This window comes from Helianthus annuus, chromosome 10 (assembly GCF_002127325.2).
Source record: "Helianthus annuus cultivar XRQ/B chromosome 10, HanXRQr2.0-SUNRISE, whole genome shotgun sequence".
Lineage (NCBI taxonomy): Eukaryota > Viridiplantae > Streptophyta > Magnoliopsida > Asterales > Asteraceae > Helianthus > Helianthus annuus.
Genome location: NC_035442.2, coordinates 38,957,490 through 38,972,249, shown reverse-complemented (window position 1 = coordinate 38,972,249; position 14,760 = coordinate 38,957,490). Strand labels below are relative to the sequence as shown.

The window sequence follows — 14,760 nt, the reverse complement described above, 5'->3', positions numbered from 1 at the left end:
TGTGTGAATAGCCGCTTGGTTCTTACGACTCTAGAACTTGCCACGACAATTCATTCCCGGTCCTTACCAACTTAAACCCAAGTAAGTAAATGATGGAGGCATTAGGACTAACCCTTTTTCTTTCAACACCATTATTTTTATTTTTCTTTTCATCTACCCAAAAAATCCCCTAGTTAGCCCCTTTGAGCCTAAACCTTTTTCATTTCTTAACCCAAGACCCTTTTTACCCACCAAAAACCCTTTTTATTTTTACCTTTTATTTTAGTAACAAGCTCGGTCTTCGTGTGACAAAAAAAATAATATATATATATATATATATATATATATATATATATTACAATGAAGTTAGAAATAAACAAACAAAGCTCCTCAAACAAAAGCTTGTTTAAATAAATACTTCATTGAAAATAAAAAGTCACAAAAACAAAATGTTTTACGAAAACCGACGCTTTTTACGACTTTCGCCCTTTTTCTACTAACCACTAACCCAACCACCCACCTTTAGCCCAAGCCTAACCCTTCACCCGAAAAGTCCTCTTGATATTTACAAAGGTATAAAGTTAAAAAGAAGGAGGATTGATTGCTTGGCAAGCTTATGGTAGGAATAAGTTTCATGCCGCTCTCGAGTGATTCACTAAAAATACACCTTCGGCCGAGTGTGAGTGATTTCTCCCGTGAGGTATGTGAACTTGTATATAAATGGAATTTTAGAAAGGTATGTTATGCCTTAATAAATAATTTACCTTATGAAAATTTTTTAATAAATCATGACGAATAAGATTGTAAATAAGTAAAAAAATAAAACCTAAACAATATTGGAAAATCCCGACACTCTATGACAAGCCCAAAACTTTCTCTTCTACCCATTCCATTTGGGAGTGTAAGCCACATATTAAAGAGTTTTGCTTGAGGACAAGCAAAAATTCAAGTGTGGAGATATTTGATGTGTGTAAAATGCAACATATAAATTACATCAAATGAGGCATAAAACTAACCCTTTTTAAGTACTAATGTTGGAAAAAGTGTGTTTTTGTCTTCTTTTTGTATTTTCAGGATTAAATGAGCTCAAATTAACAAAAGAAGCAAAAAGACAGCTAAATCTAACATAAATACAAGAAAAGGAACAAAAGTGGACTGCCCGACCCCTCGACAGCATCCTCCCAAGCAAAACAAGGAAGACAGAAGGCTGAACACGCCCCGTGCTCAGCGAGCACAGGGCCATGCCCAAGAAGTAGCAGAAAAGACAAACCTGTAGAAGCTTCTATTGCTCACCACGGGGCCGTACCCAGTGAACACGGGGGCGTGCCCAAAGTACTGCAGGCGCATTAATTGTAATTGCGAATTACAATTAATGAAGAGAGATAGTGTCAGACAGGCACGGGGCCGTGCCCAGCGGACACGGGGCCGTGCCCAGGCCTCTGTTCAGCCTATAAATAGGAGTGCTTAGATTCATTGCAACTCATCCCTTGGCACACCACCTCTCTCACACTTCATCCACCACCCACCACCATCACAACACCATCATCCACCACCATCATCCATTGTCCATCATAGAGTGTGTGAGTCGTCTCGGGATCCAAGATTGATCGTAAGAGTTCTTGACAATCAAGGCCATGTTTGCCTAAGTCTCTTACATCACTTGGTGAAGACAAGTGTTTAATATAATACTTTTTATTTTTAATCTTTTGCACTTCTTAATTAGTTTTGTATTAATGACTTTAATAACTAGTTGCTTATGTTGAAGGTGATTCTTCCTTATCATTTGTCCGTGGTGTCTTGGCATTATTTTACTGTCTATATAAAATAAAAGATTTTCACCATTCATATCTCTACGGTCTATATGGAGGTATGTTGGCTACCTGGTCGGGGGTTAAGGGAACGTTTGGTAAGAGTCTTGCCCTTGTTCAGCGTTTAGAGGTCCTGTAAGGGATCTGGGTCAAATTTAGTAGGACCTCCTTCAATACCCAAAGGTATTGGATGGCGGGGGTCCAATCTCTTTGATCCCCTCATAAGTTAACTACTATTAATACTATAACCCGGCTATTTAGGACTGTATCCCTCCTGACTCAGACTACTTAGTCGAGGGTAACGTCACCTCCAAAAGAGGGACCTACCATAATTTGCATTAATAACTTAATTAATATCTTTCAATAATCCGACCCTTTAGGATTGTATCCTTGCTGACTCAAACTACTGGGTTGAGGGTAACGTCGCCTTCAAAAGAGGGGCCTACTACAATAACTAAGATAATCTCTTAAACAAGTGCAAAAGTGCTCAAATAATCAAATGTTATACTAACACACGAGTCGGATCCAAGTGATTCATCTTGTCTATCTATTTTTATTTTTATTTTATTTTTCAGCATTTAGTTAGTTTTATTTTCTTAGTTTAAAAATCTTTTTCTAACATTTTGATTTGATTAGACGTTGAGGATAAACCGGTACTAAAAGTTCTTGTGTCCTTGGACGACCTCGGTATCTTACCAACACTATACTACGTCCACGATGGATGCACTTGCCCATATGTGTGTTTAGTGTTAGTAAATATCGTGTTTTATAAATTTAAAACTTGGCTAAAAAGTGTAAAAAGGGCTTAAAATATATATCTAAAATATATTACACTACACACGCATCACAACCCCAACAAATTCTCTTCATGATTCTTAAGTTGTCTAGACGCGTAGGCTATAACCTTTTGACGTTGCATTAACATACATCCATAACCTAACTTAGAAGCGTCACAATAGACTACAAAGTCTTAAGTTCCTTCTGGCAACGCTAGTGTGGGTGCGTTGGTTAATCTTTGTTTAAGAATTCTAAAGGCTTCTTCTTGTTGGTCCCTATTCAAACTTAACAGATTTACAGGTTAGCTTAGTTAAGGGAATGGCTCTTCTAGAAAAATCTTTAATAAATCATCTATAATAACCGGCCAATCCTAGAAAACTTCTAACCTTGGTTGGTGACTCAGGGTTTTTCCATTTAGTAATTGCCTCAATCTTTGTGGGATCCGCATGAATTCCTTCATGATTAACTAAATGCCCAAGAAATTGCACTTCTTCTAACCAAATTCGCATTTTATAAATTTAGCGTAAAGCTTTTCTTTTCTCAGCAAATTTAGGAGTGCATGCAGATGCGCTGCATGTTCCTCTTTACTCTTAGAGTAAATGAGAATATCATCTATAAAGATAATTATGAATTTATCCAAATTTCGCTTACATATACGGTTCATCATGTCCATAAATACGGCTGGGGCATTGGTTAAACCAAATGGCATGACAGTAAATTCATAATGGCCAAACCTTGTTCTGAAAGCGGTCTTAGGAATGTCTTCTTCCTGTACCTTTAATTGATGATATCCTGAGCGTAAATCGATTTTAGAGAAAAATCGAGCTCCTTACAATTGATCAAACTGATCATCGATTCTCGGTAATGGGTACCGATTTTTAATCGTGACCTTATTCAATTCCCGGTAATCAATGCACATACGCATTGACCCGTCCTTCTTCTTGACGAATAAGATTGGTGCTCCCCACGGCGATGAGCTTGGCTTTATGAATCCTCTTTCTAACAGTTCGTCTAACTATTTCTTTATCTCTTGCATTTCTGCTGGTGCTAAATGGTAGGGTGCTTTGGCAATTGGTGTTGTTCCTGGTAGCAGATGAATTCTGAATTTAACTTCCCTGTCTGGCGGTAGACCTAGTAATTCTTCGGGAAACACATCTGGAAACTGAAATACTACCGGAATATCTTTCAGTTCTTTTCTTTTAGTGTTAATGATTATAGAAATCAAATACACTAATGATCCTTTTCTTACATAACTGGTCGTTTTAATCACAGAGATGAATTTCGTGGATCTAGATGGCTTATCTCCTTTAATTGTGATCTTTTCACCTTTTGGTGAATTTACTTGTATTGACTACTAACCAATCCATTCCTAATACAATATCGAATCCTGCCAGATTCATTGGATAAAGATTTGCAATAAACTTTTGATTTAAAAATTATATTCTTACTACCTGCAAGATTTCGGTAATCTTAATGGTTTCCCCATTTGCTGTCTCTACCAGACATTCTTGTTGTAGTTTATTTAATGGTTGATTGAGATGTTTGCAAAATGAAGTATTAATAAAACTTTGGTTCGCACCAGAGTCAAATAATACTTTAGCAAAAACATCATTAACTAAAAACGTACCGGCAATCACGTCCGGGATCAGCTTTGCTTCTTCTGTAGTCAGAACAAATGCTCTAGCATTTTTAGTAGTCTTGTTGTTTTTGGCCGGAGCTAGCTTTGGACAGTTTGGCTTGATATGACCTTGTTCTCCATAGTTGTAGCATATCTTATTGTTAGGTTTCTTCCTGCAGTCTTCTTCCTTGTGTCCCGATATTTTGCAAAAATTGCAATATATAGAGCATCTTCCCAAATGCTTTCTTTTGCAATATTTGCAGTAAGGAGCAGAGGTAGAACCTACATTTTTCCCACGATTGGAATTTCCGTAGCGAAATTCTTGGGTAAGCTTTTGAGCTAGGTTCCTCCTCTGGTTTTCTTCTTGCGTACGCACTAATTCATCAGTAAAGGTGTTTGCTAGTTCTACAGCTTCTTCTATAGTTTGTGGTCTAGCTGCCTTGACTACATGCCTAATTTCACTGATTAATCCCTAGATGTAACAGGAGATTAATACCGGTTCTGGTGATGCTAGGGTTGGCACTATTCTAGCATATTCAAAAAATGTGGTAGTGTAACCCTTACTATCTACTCCAGTCATTCTTAGGTTTAAGAATTTATTTGCTATCTGTTCCTTTTCATTGGGAGGACAAAATTTCTTTTCCACCATATTCTTAAACTCATTCCATTCCATATTATACACCCTGTCACTTCCCCTAGACTGGAGGATAGTGTTCCACCATTCTAATGTTGAGTTCTTAAGCACATTGTAGGCAAACATTATCTTATCCTCTTCTACGCACTTGCTTATTTTCAAGACTGCCTCAGTCTTTTCTATCCAGCGTAGAGCTGCAATGGCCCCTTCATTGCCCGAGAATTCTATTGGTTTAGAAGACCAGAATTCCTTATAAGAACAACCATAAGACATGGTTCTTCTTATTTTTGGGATGGGCACTTTAAGTATGGGTCCATTGTTTAAGCTGTGTTCAAGTTCAGTAGGTGGTCATTTACTGCCATTATTACTTTATTATCCGCTTCCTTAACCGTTTTGATAATATATGGCATTGCTCTATAATCCCTTGTGCCACTATGTGTTGAATGGCACTGTTATCCACTTGGTTTCCGTTATTATTGTTATTCTGGTTTTCTTGATTCACTTCGTTGTCCATCTGGATTTTAAACATTTACCAAGTCTTAATATCACAAAACAATATTGAATGCGAATAATCATACAACAACACATTGATCCAAAATCGTTGTCATTGCGACCTTTACTCTATTTTATATTATGCATCTATATCTATTACAAATACAACTAGAATTGAAAATACAATACTAGCATGCATTGATAACTATAAGATTATCTATTTTAGGCGATTATATATATATATATATATATATATATTTCAAACATACATACATATATTTTATTATTAAATTATTATTATTATTATTACTGTCCCTAATAGGGGTTCATCCAGTATTGCATGTTACGCTCGTCATATTTCCAGACGAGTCTTTCCCCTATCTGTCTCATCCTCTCACTTCCTTCTAATATCTCCTCACCAAAGGTGCGGAGGTCTTGCACATTCTCAGTGCTCATGGGTGGTGCGGGTGCTGTTATCGGGTCCGGGTATTGTGGCATGGGTTCTTTGTAAGGGTACGGGTTCTTTAGAATTTCCCTGATATATTGGTCATTATCAAAATAGGGGTCTAGAGGGTCAAGGTCTGGGTAGGGTGCTAGGTTCTACGTGGGTTCGTCTTGTGGGTGAAGTTCTGGGTAGCTCCTATGGTCGTCAAACCATGGGTCATAGTCTGGGGGATGAGGTGCTATGAGTTGTTCTAGGTTCGGGTCGGCGGATGTGGTTGCTAGTATGTGGAAGTTTGCCAGTCTCCTATTGATTATATCCTGAGTTTGAGAGTTCATTTCCCTATTAGCGGCTGCTAAAGCTTGCTGCTGCTGTAGTTTTCTCATCCTTTTTCTACGCTTGTGAGCTCCTCTGCTGAACCATCCTCTCTTCTTGGGAGGGAATGGCTCTTCAGATTGTGCTTTAAACACAAAAATCCCTTTTTCGGTAACAGCCGAATACCCCGAGGGGGTAGGCTGTGAAGAGGTTCCTTCGTCCCAAGGTGAGCTGGACAACTGACAGTAAGCGTCCGAAGGTCCTTGATCACTCATACTGTAAACTAACAAATTGTCAAATAACAAAACGATAATATACAGATATGCACGTAACCATGTAGATTATTTCCTAACACAATAGATAAAATTTTGGTTTCAGCAGAACACTTATGTGGCTGAATCAGTGGCTATAGCTCTAATACCACCTTCTGTCGCAACCCCCAACCCCTGCCTCGGGAGGCGGGCAGCAGCGACCTACTCAGAGATGGTGGTATCGGTAATTATCATTAATTGGCAGCGGAAATTTCATCAGGACCGTAGTTAGGAAATATTTTATCATAGTAAAACACCACATTTTATATTAATAAATATATTGGGACAAAACCCAACTTTTCATTACAAACTGATTTATAGGGATAAACGCTATTTTATTGAAATAAAACATCTTCTTTATTTTTGGTAATTTTTATAGCCACTTTTCCAAGCCTTCAGTGCTGTTCAGCTGGCTTCTATTTGGCTTTCACATTTTGTTACCTGAAACGCGTTTAAAAACATTTTGTCAGTGGGAAATACTGGTGAGTGAATCCCAATTTAATCAAGAAGAGTTTTATCAATTTACAATATTGAGAGCGATTACAATGTTTATATCTACACAATTAGGTGTTGTTTGTTTTTTCTACGGGAAAAGGTTTGCAGTCTGCGGACCACATCTGCAGGCATCTGCAGGAGAAGAGGTGGACAAAATGTCTGCAGTCTGCAAGGAGAAGAGGGTTTATTTTTTTATATATAAAACCTCTTCTAAGGTTTAAAACACACACAACACACAGTCACACACTAATCTCTCTCTACTCTCTCTCTACTCTCTCTCTCTACAATCTGCAGACCACCGCCACCGCACCACCACCACCGCACCACCTCCGCCTTCACACCACCGCCATCATCTCCGATCTGGGTTCAACCACCACCACCACCAACACCGATCTCCGTAATCTCACCAGCTTGTTTGGTTCGATTTGGGGGTTTTCTGGGTTCAACCACCACCACCGATCTCCGATCTTGGTTCGATTTGGGGGTTTTCGTCGTTCAACCACCACCACCGGTCTCCAATCTCTCTCTCTCTCTCTACGGTATCTCTCTCACACTCTCTCTCTCTCTGGGTTCGATTTGCGTTTCAATTTGTGGGTTTTGGGAGCCGCACCGTTGGCGGTGGCAGGGAAGAAGGTGGAGGTGGTGGCGGAGATGTGGTGGCGGAGATGGTGGAGGTGGAGGTGGTGGCGGAGACGTGGTGGTTTCGATTTGGGGGTTTTGGGTGGTGTTTGTTTTGTGGGGGTGCATGTGGTGGCGGTGGTGGTGGAGGTAGTGGCGGAGACGTGGTGGTGGAGGTGGTGGCGGAGATGGTGGCGGAGATGTGTGGTGGTGGAGGTGATGCAAGTTTGTGGGCAGGAGAAGAGGTGAGAAGAGGTCCGCAGACTTAAGGCCATGTCTGTGTGGGGAAGAGGTGAGGCAGACGTTTTTGGTCTGCAGATCTTCCAGAAAATAAACAAGCTGCAGAGTTCAAACATCTGCGCGCGTGTGCGCGGCGCAGACATAAGTGGCCAGAAGTATTTCTGGCCAAAAAACAAACACCACCTTACTCATTCAGTACTGTAAATCCTTACTGGTGGGTCATATTACACATTGGCTATCTCGTTGTCCAATGGTAACGTGTTCCACATTTTGTATACAAAACCCCAACATAGCGACAGTAATTGAAGAATTACAAAGACTCAATCACTGCTAATCACATTGTAAAATATTTAAGGTTATCTAAAAATAGTTCGCAAAAAGGTTTACAAAAAGGAGATTACTCACATTGCTACTTTAGGGTTTTCCTTTGTGTTTTCCTGGTTATTATCTATTAATTAAACAATGCACACGCATTAGTATAATAACCCAATATTTACATTAGTTATACTCTCACCGAGACAGAACTCCAACAACTACGTCGGGCAGAACCTCCACAGCCGTTACGGAGCACTAGATCAATCAGGCAGCGTATCTAATACGTAACCGGGGTTATAATACTTACAACGAGGCAGAACTTCGTTATATTAGTGGGTATAATGCCCGGGTATAGCTTCTACACTACAGAATTTGAGAGAGAGAGATAGAGGGAATGAGCAACGGAAAATGAAATCCGATCGATCCTATTTATAGGGTCTGATCTTGGTTTCCTCACGGCCCGCGTAAGGTTCAGCAAAGGGCTTCGCGGACCGCGATGTAGGGGTGTAGAGTCTAGCTATGTTGATTCGTCGATTCTAGCTTTGACACGAGCCTGCCACATGGCAGCTCAGGAACTCGCCTGCTGGTCTTGCTGTCATGCCCCGCGTAAGAGACCACCATGGTCTTCGCAGCCCGTGAGCGACACTAGAATTTTGATTTTATTTTATTTTTAATTATATAAAGGTATTTAGGGTTATTTTACTTATACGGGGTGTATTTTAAGACATATTGGGACATTCTAAATATATTAGGGGTGTCGGAAATATTATAGGAGGGTTTTTGTAGTATTCCACCAATTAGGCCAAAGCATATTTCTCAAATTCAAGAGAATTTTTGACCACTTTGGTTTAGTCAAAGTCCCGTTTTGGAGCAATCCAAGTTTTAATCAAACCTATGTTTTACTAGTATCGATCTTATATGATGCAATTCTCCCTTTTCAAATTCAAATTTCTTTTGAGATTGTTTTCTTATATACATATCATACTAAATCTTTCTTACATCTATACGTCATTCACATGCATGATTTCAAAAACGTCACTCAATTAGATTTACATTTCTTATAACCACAAAATGGAGACATATCATCGAGATAGGAGTGATTTCCTTACCTTGACGATTAACTCCGCTCCTTTCTTTTCTTAAAACGACCTCACCAACGAGTTAGAGGTGATTCCCTTACCTAGGTGATCGTTACCAAAATTTTCCTTCAAAATACTTTTTATGCAAGCACGATCATGTTTTACACCTAAATCGTTTATCATTCGTCAAAATCCCTACTTATATCCATTTCAAAATGCATTGTTTTATCAAACGTAGTTCTTACCCTACAATCTATTTTCACATAACTCACATACATGAAATTCTTAATCATACCTTAAAACGTTTTATTACCCGAATTTCAAAACCTTACGAAATGCTACCTATCAACTTAATCGGTCTGATGAATCTCTTGCCCATGAATTTCATACTCAACCTAATCACTGAGACACGCTCACATTATATCATTATACTTAAGACTCTTATTTTCAATCGGAAATCAAACCAACTTTTCGCACACGCTTACAAAATATTACGAATACTATTCGATCGATTACTAAAACTCTTTTCGAAAATTACTAAGTTCATTATTCTAAATTTCTTTTAAGAAGTAACGTTTTCACGAGAACCTCCAAAATTCCAATTTCTTATTTTAATGCAAGAACCTTTAAAATGATGCAAACTTATTATTTTCAAAAGCCTTTATACATACACCACTCAATACTTCCTTTCAACTTCAAAACATACGGGCAAGGACACTTCATAGGGACCGACCATTTTCGACTTACCTGAATTCTTCTAAAAAAATTAGCATTTCCGTTCTTTAACGAATACGTCACGCATAACCAGTAAATACCATATATTCTTTTTGCAGGCACAAACTAAAATTCTCATATCGTCATACACGTTTTAGTCGATATCTCGCTACAATTTCATTTATACCATTCGTTTTTACATACTCAACCTTTTGATTGTTTTTATATGCTTAAATTCGTTATGCTTCTATTAATACTATATACACAACCATTATCAATCGTACTTGCACTCATACTCATATTCATAACAAAACGTTTTATGCTTATACTTATACTCATGCTACTCATACGTTTTATGTTTATACTTATACTCACATGCATATTCATACTTAAACTTATACTTATGTTCATACTTTTATTCATACTCATATTCATACATTCGTACCTATACGTGAGCGTGACCTGAGGGATCCGCTTACGTGGGTCACATACATACTTACAAACATAAACATGCTTATATACTACATTCTTATACGCACACATTCTTATTTTCAAATTTATGTATACCCTGATTCATACACAACTAGTACAAACTATGCGGATCATGCGACGATCAATATAATCGCGGGTGCACACGGGATTATAGTGATAGGCGCATGAGAATCATAGGGTGTACTACTGTGTATGGTAAGACATGGAACGTAACATGACACCGAATAACGAAACGGACGTAACATGGTCAAAACATGGTGGATACGCCGCTGGTACTTCCTATATATAAATGTTTTCACCAAGTTACCAAATTTTCGTAAAACGTGCCATGAGAAATTCGGTCTTTTGCAGACCTATTTAGACCTGATACAAACTTTAACAACTCGCAAACGCATTGCTAAACACGTGATATCCGATTATCCACGACGAGACCCCATTCTTAACTCATCGCTTTCAATACGTATACCATTCTTATACTCGCATTCATTTATTAGGTCAATCGTTCACTCTTATACCTCCATTATTCCCCGCTATTCTCTGCCTTTTATACAAACCCCGTTTGCAATCAATCGGTTTAAACATTCGAACCCTAAAATACTTTCTTACTTTTAAAACTATTTTCCATTCTTTATTTATGCGCAAACATACTTAGTTGTCCGTTACCTCCAAAACCATTTTTTATTTAAAATACCCAACTTCCTCGTTTTTCACCGATAAATAATTCGCTACAGAACTGAGATTGTAAATGCTCTTTAAATCCAACAAAACTTTATCTTACAACCAATAGTGCGGCCACACTTTTCATCAAAATACATACCGTTTTATACGAAAGCTTCCTTCTTAGGTAACACATTTTGAAATACCTCATCATTGAGTTATTCAAACTCGTTTAAACTCGCTTGTCTAAACACACACATGCACGTTTTTACTTATGCTCAATGCCACGAATCATTTTAGACAAACGAACCTTTTTTACAAACATATCTTTTCGTTCCTCGAAACTTCATACTTTTCAACACATTTCAAAACTTCCAAGTCTCGATTTTAGACAATCATGCTTTTAGCCCAAATGCTTTTTCTCCAAGGTCTTCCTCTTGAATAAATTTCGGGACGAAATTTCCTAAACTAAGGGAGACTGTAACGCCTCGTATCTTTGTATTTCTATTTTAAAAAATGTTCGTATTCGTATTCTAATTTTAGAAACCTTACATTCGTATTTTAATTTCAATCTCACAATTCGAGGCGTTAATCATAATAAAATTCATATTTTATACATATTTTTTTATTCAAACAACTAATCATTTAAATACGTATTTATACGCAAAAAGACACAATTATACGTATAAATACTTATACGCACATCCTCAATACTTGAATTATACTTTTATACTTTTTATATACTCAATTACATATATATACTCAAGAAATACCAAGATATATACCAATCATCTTTCCACCTCATCAATCCTCTTCCACCTTCTTTAACCAATCATATTTCACCCTTTTCCACCTCATTTCTCCACCAATCATCTTTTCAATCATCTTACACCTTCTTTAACCAATCATATTTCACCCTTCTCCGCCTTATTTACCTATAAATACCAACCTCCTTCTACCATTTTTTTTCACACCATTCTTCTCTCCATCTCTCTAATTCTCTCAATCTCTCTAAATCAAGAATTCTAAGAATTCTAAAAGAACACTAAGTGTTCCAACCATTCTTCTCTCAACCTCTCTAATTCTCTCAAATCTTCAAGCAAGGAAGAGAACTCTAAGAGTTCTAAAAGAAAACACTAAGTGTTTTAAAGGAAGCTTTGAAGCTCCAACCTCCAACTCTTCACGGAATCACCAAAAGAAGACTTAGCAATTTTGTGAGTATACTTGAACCCCCTTTTTGTTTACCACCTTTTGGGGTGTAACACGTTAAACTATAAACTTACACTTCAACTTTATTCTTAAATGCACAACCATTCCTTATACATGCATGCATACTTGTTACTTGATACTTTAAACTCGGGGTTATACGTTTTGTGTTAGACTTATCATTAACTTCGTACGAGCCTATCCTTGACATATATAGCGCTATAGGATTAACGCGCCACCTGTAAACTTTGGGTTATGTTAAGAGCTTATTGCGTTTCATCATTTGTTTGATTAGTTAAACACATGCCGATTTTATTGTTTATCTCGTTTCAATAGCTTTCCATGTGGAATTATTTACAACTTAATCTTTTTATGCTATGTATGAAAACCTATATACTCGCCAATACATATTTGTATTGAACTATACTTTTTAACATGTTACAGGTTGATGATGACGATGCTATGAAACTGAAGTGGTGATGATGCCTAGATACACATATAGACGTTTTAGGCTTTAATACGTTGTATAAATTTTGTACTTGTTTCTTGTACTGTTTCTCTTGTATTGAACATGTTGTATTCCAAGTTCCATGTATTGTAACACTGTGTTATGAATGAAATCAATTTATTTTTAATTCTATTGCCACAATTAGCGTTATGTGTGATGGGCAATCTTTTTTCGTCCCACTCTGATGATTCCGCCGTTGGTTGGGGTGTGACAGTGTAGAGTCTTACATTTGGCAAGGACGAGTACTCATGCAGCAAAAAAACTAAGTATGAGGGTGGCAACCTAATCTCGCCACCAAATCACATGGAGGCAAATTACAGTTTACTCTATATTTTTTTAGCTATTATATAGTTCCTTTTTATCAAATGTTTAAGAGATACGATAGTAAATACTTACTGTAATGTTCAATCATATGTTCATACTAGTTTGTTCCTAAATATGTTTATATTAGAATTGTCCTTGGAACATGGCCAATGTAGCCCGTGAGAGCGCAGTTAGCTAATCTAGAGTCGCATGGCATAACACTGACATTAGAGAACCTTACATTTGTTGGCATCACATGTCCAGATGGGTAGTGCATTTGGTGAGGTGGTGGAGGGGATTGCTAGAAAATATTTGTTTTTGTTTTACCCCCTTAGTTTTCATACTAAACCCCAACTGTTGTTGAGAAAATTAGTATGTATCTGTTTTGCATAGATACCTCACATATACTTTGATAATTCAAATCGAATCTTGATCTTCAAAGAACAACTATGACATGTATCAATTTTCCATTGAATTTCTCAACATATCTTGATGTTTTGGCATAATTGATAACTTTATGACATAATTTTATAGTATGTGTATACTTAGTGACGTGATCATTAATAAACAAGTATACCTAGTGATTTGAGTGTATCGGGACTTTTATGTGGCATATGATTAATGTTATTAAACATTTTATACAACACGTTACTTATTTTTGATATTATCAAAATTAGGTTCAGATGTCTGGTTTGGAGGTTTATCAGGTGTTTGGTTTGAAGGTTTGTTAGTTTGAGGTTCCTTCAGGGAAATAATGTATTAGCCATAGGAGGAGGGTAAAGAGCTCATCTTTACTCCTGGTCGTACAGGCATTCTTGGTTTATTACAAAGCTTCTGATTCCGTGGCTTCGGATGGAAATTTTCTCTAAAAGGAAATAAGATAGGATATATATCTGCGGGTTCTTTGCTGTGATACATTCTCATGAAAATCATAAAATCAATAACTATATATATAGATGAGAGTATCCTTAGGTTAAGTCTAGACTCGGAATTTCTAAGGATTATGTTATTGTGATGTTTGAGATTAAACACAAAAGGCTAGTGTTTAATTCATTCAAACGTCGGCTCTAATACCAACCTGTCACACCCTGTATTTCTCAGTGGGCCCAGACTTAGGGTACATGACGAGATTGGTATAGATACACAAATAACACAGTGGAAGTCTTGGGAATTAAAATACTATTACAAATTATAAGTGTCCGAATGTTCAAAATAATATACAAACGAAATGTTTAAAAGATCCACAGGCAGATCGAAATACAAAAATTAATATGTCAACAGTCTACTAGGCTTCAATGCAAGGAGTTGCAAATTCCTCTTAAACATTTACCGGGCAACTTCCAGCCTATTTACGTATACTTGCAACCTGCGTTTAGTCTTTTGAAGATACGTCAGTTTTCACTGGTAAATACAAATAACCGACACATTTTGAAAATATTTCAGAATTATTTTATTGTACAAAATGGTACATATATTTTCTTAAATAACTTGGGATAAACTATTTCACATGTTATCAGTTTTACATACTTGTCAATACATATGGGGCCCAGAAACTATGCCGAGATCATGATGTGTCGACACACCACTTTAATACCCTTATTGGGCAAACCCATATTGGGTTATAAAAATATTTTAATAAAGCATTAATATCTGTCAGGTGTATGCCTACACCCCTTGCTTAGGTCGTGGCCGTTTGCAATTAAATGAGCCGAGGATATCCAGTACACGGTCGCATTAACCCCCAATGTTTAAGTTAT

At 37.2% G+C, this 14,760-nt stretch overlaps 1 protein-coding gene across 1 annotated transcript in view; it reads right to left on the bottom strand.

The window, feature by feature from the left end:
- Positions 1-5,623: 5,623 nt before the first annotated feature.
- Positions 5,624-14,760, bottom strand: part of LOC118482610 (uncharacterized abhydrolase domain-containing protein DDB_G0269086-like) — a 31,681-nt gene continuing 22,544 nt past the window's right edge. Inside the window, exons 6-7 of the mRNA XM_035978168.1 lie at positions 6,252-6,348; positions 5,624-5,843 (exon numbers count right to left, since the gene is read on the bottom strand). Of these exons, the coding sequence (XP_035834061.1) occupies positions 5,624-5,843; positions 6,252-6,348 (317 nt within the window). The remainder of the gene's footprint in view (positions 5,844-6,251; positions 6,349-14,760) is intronic.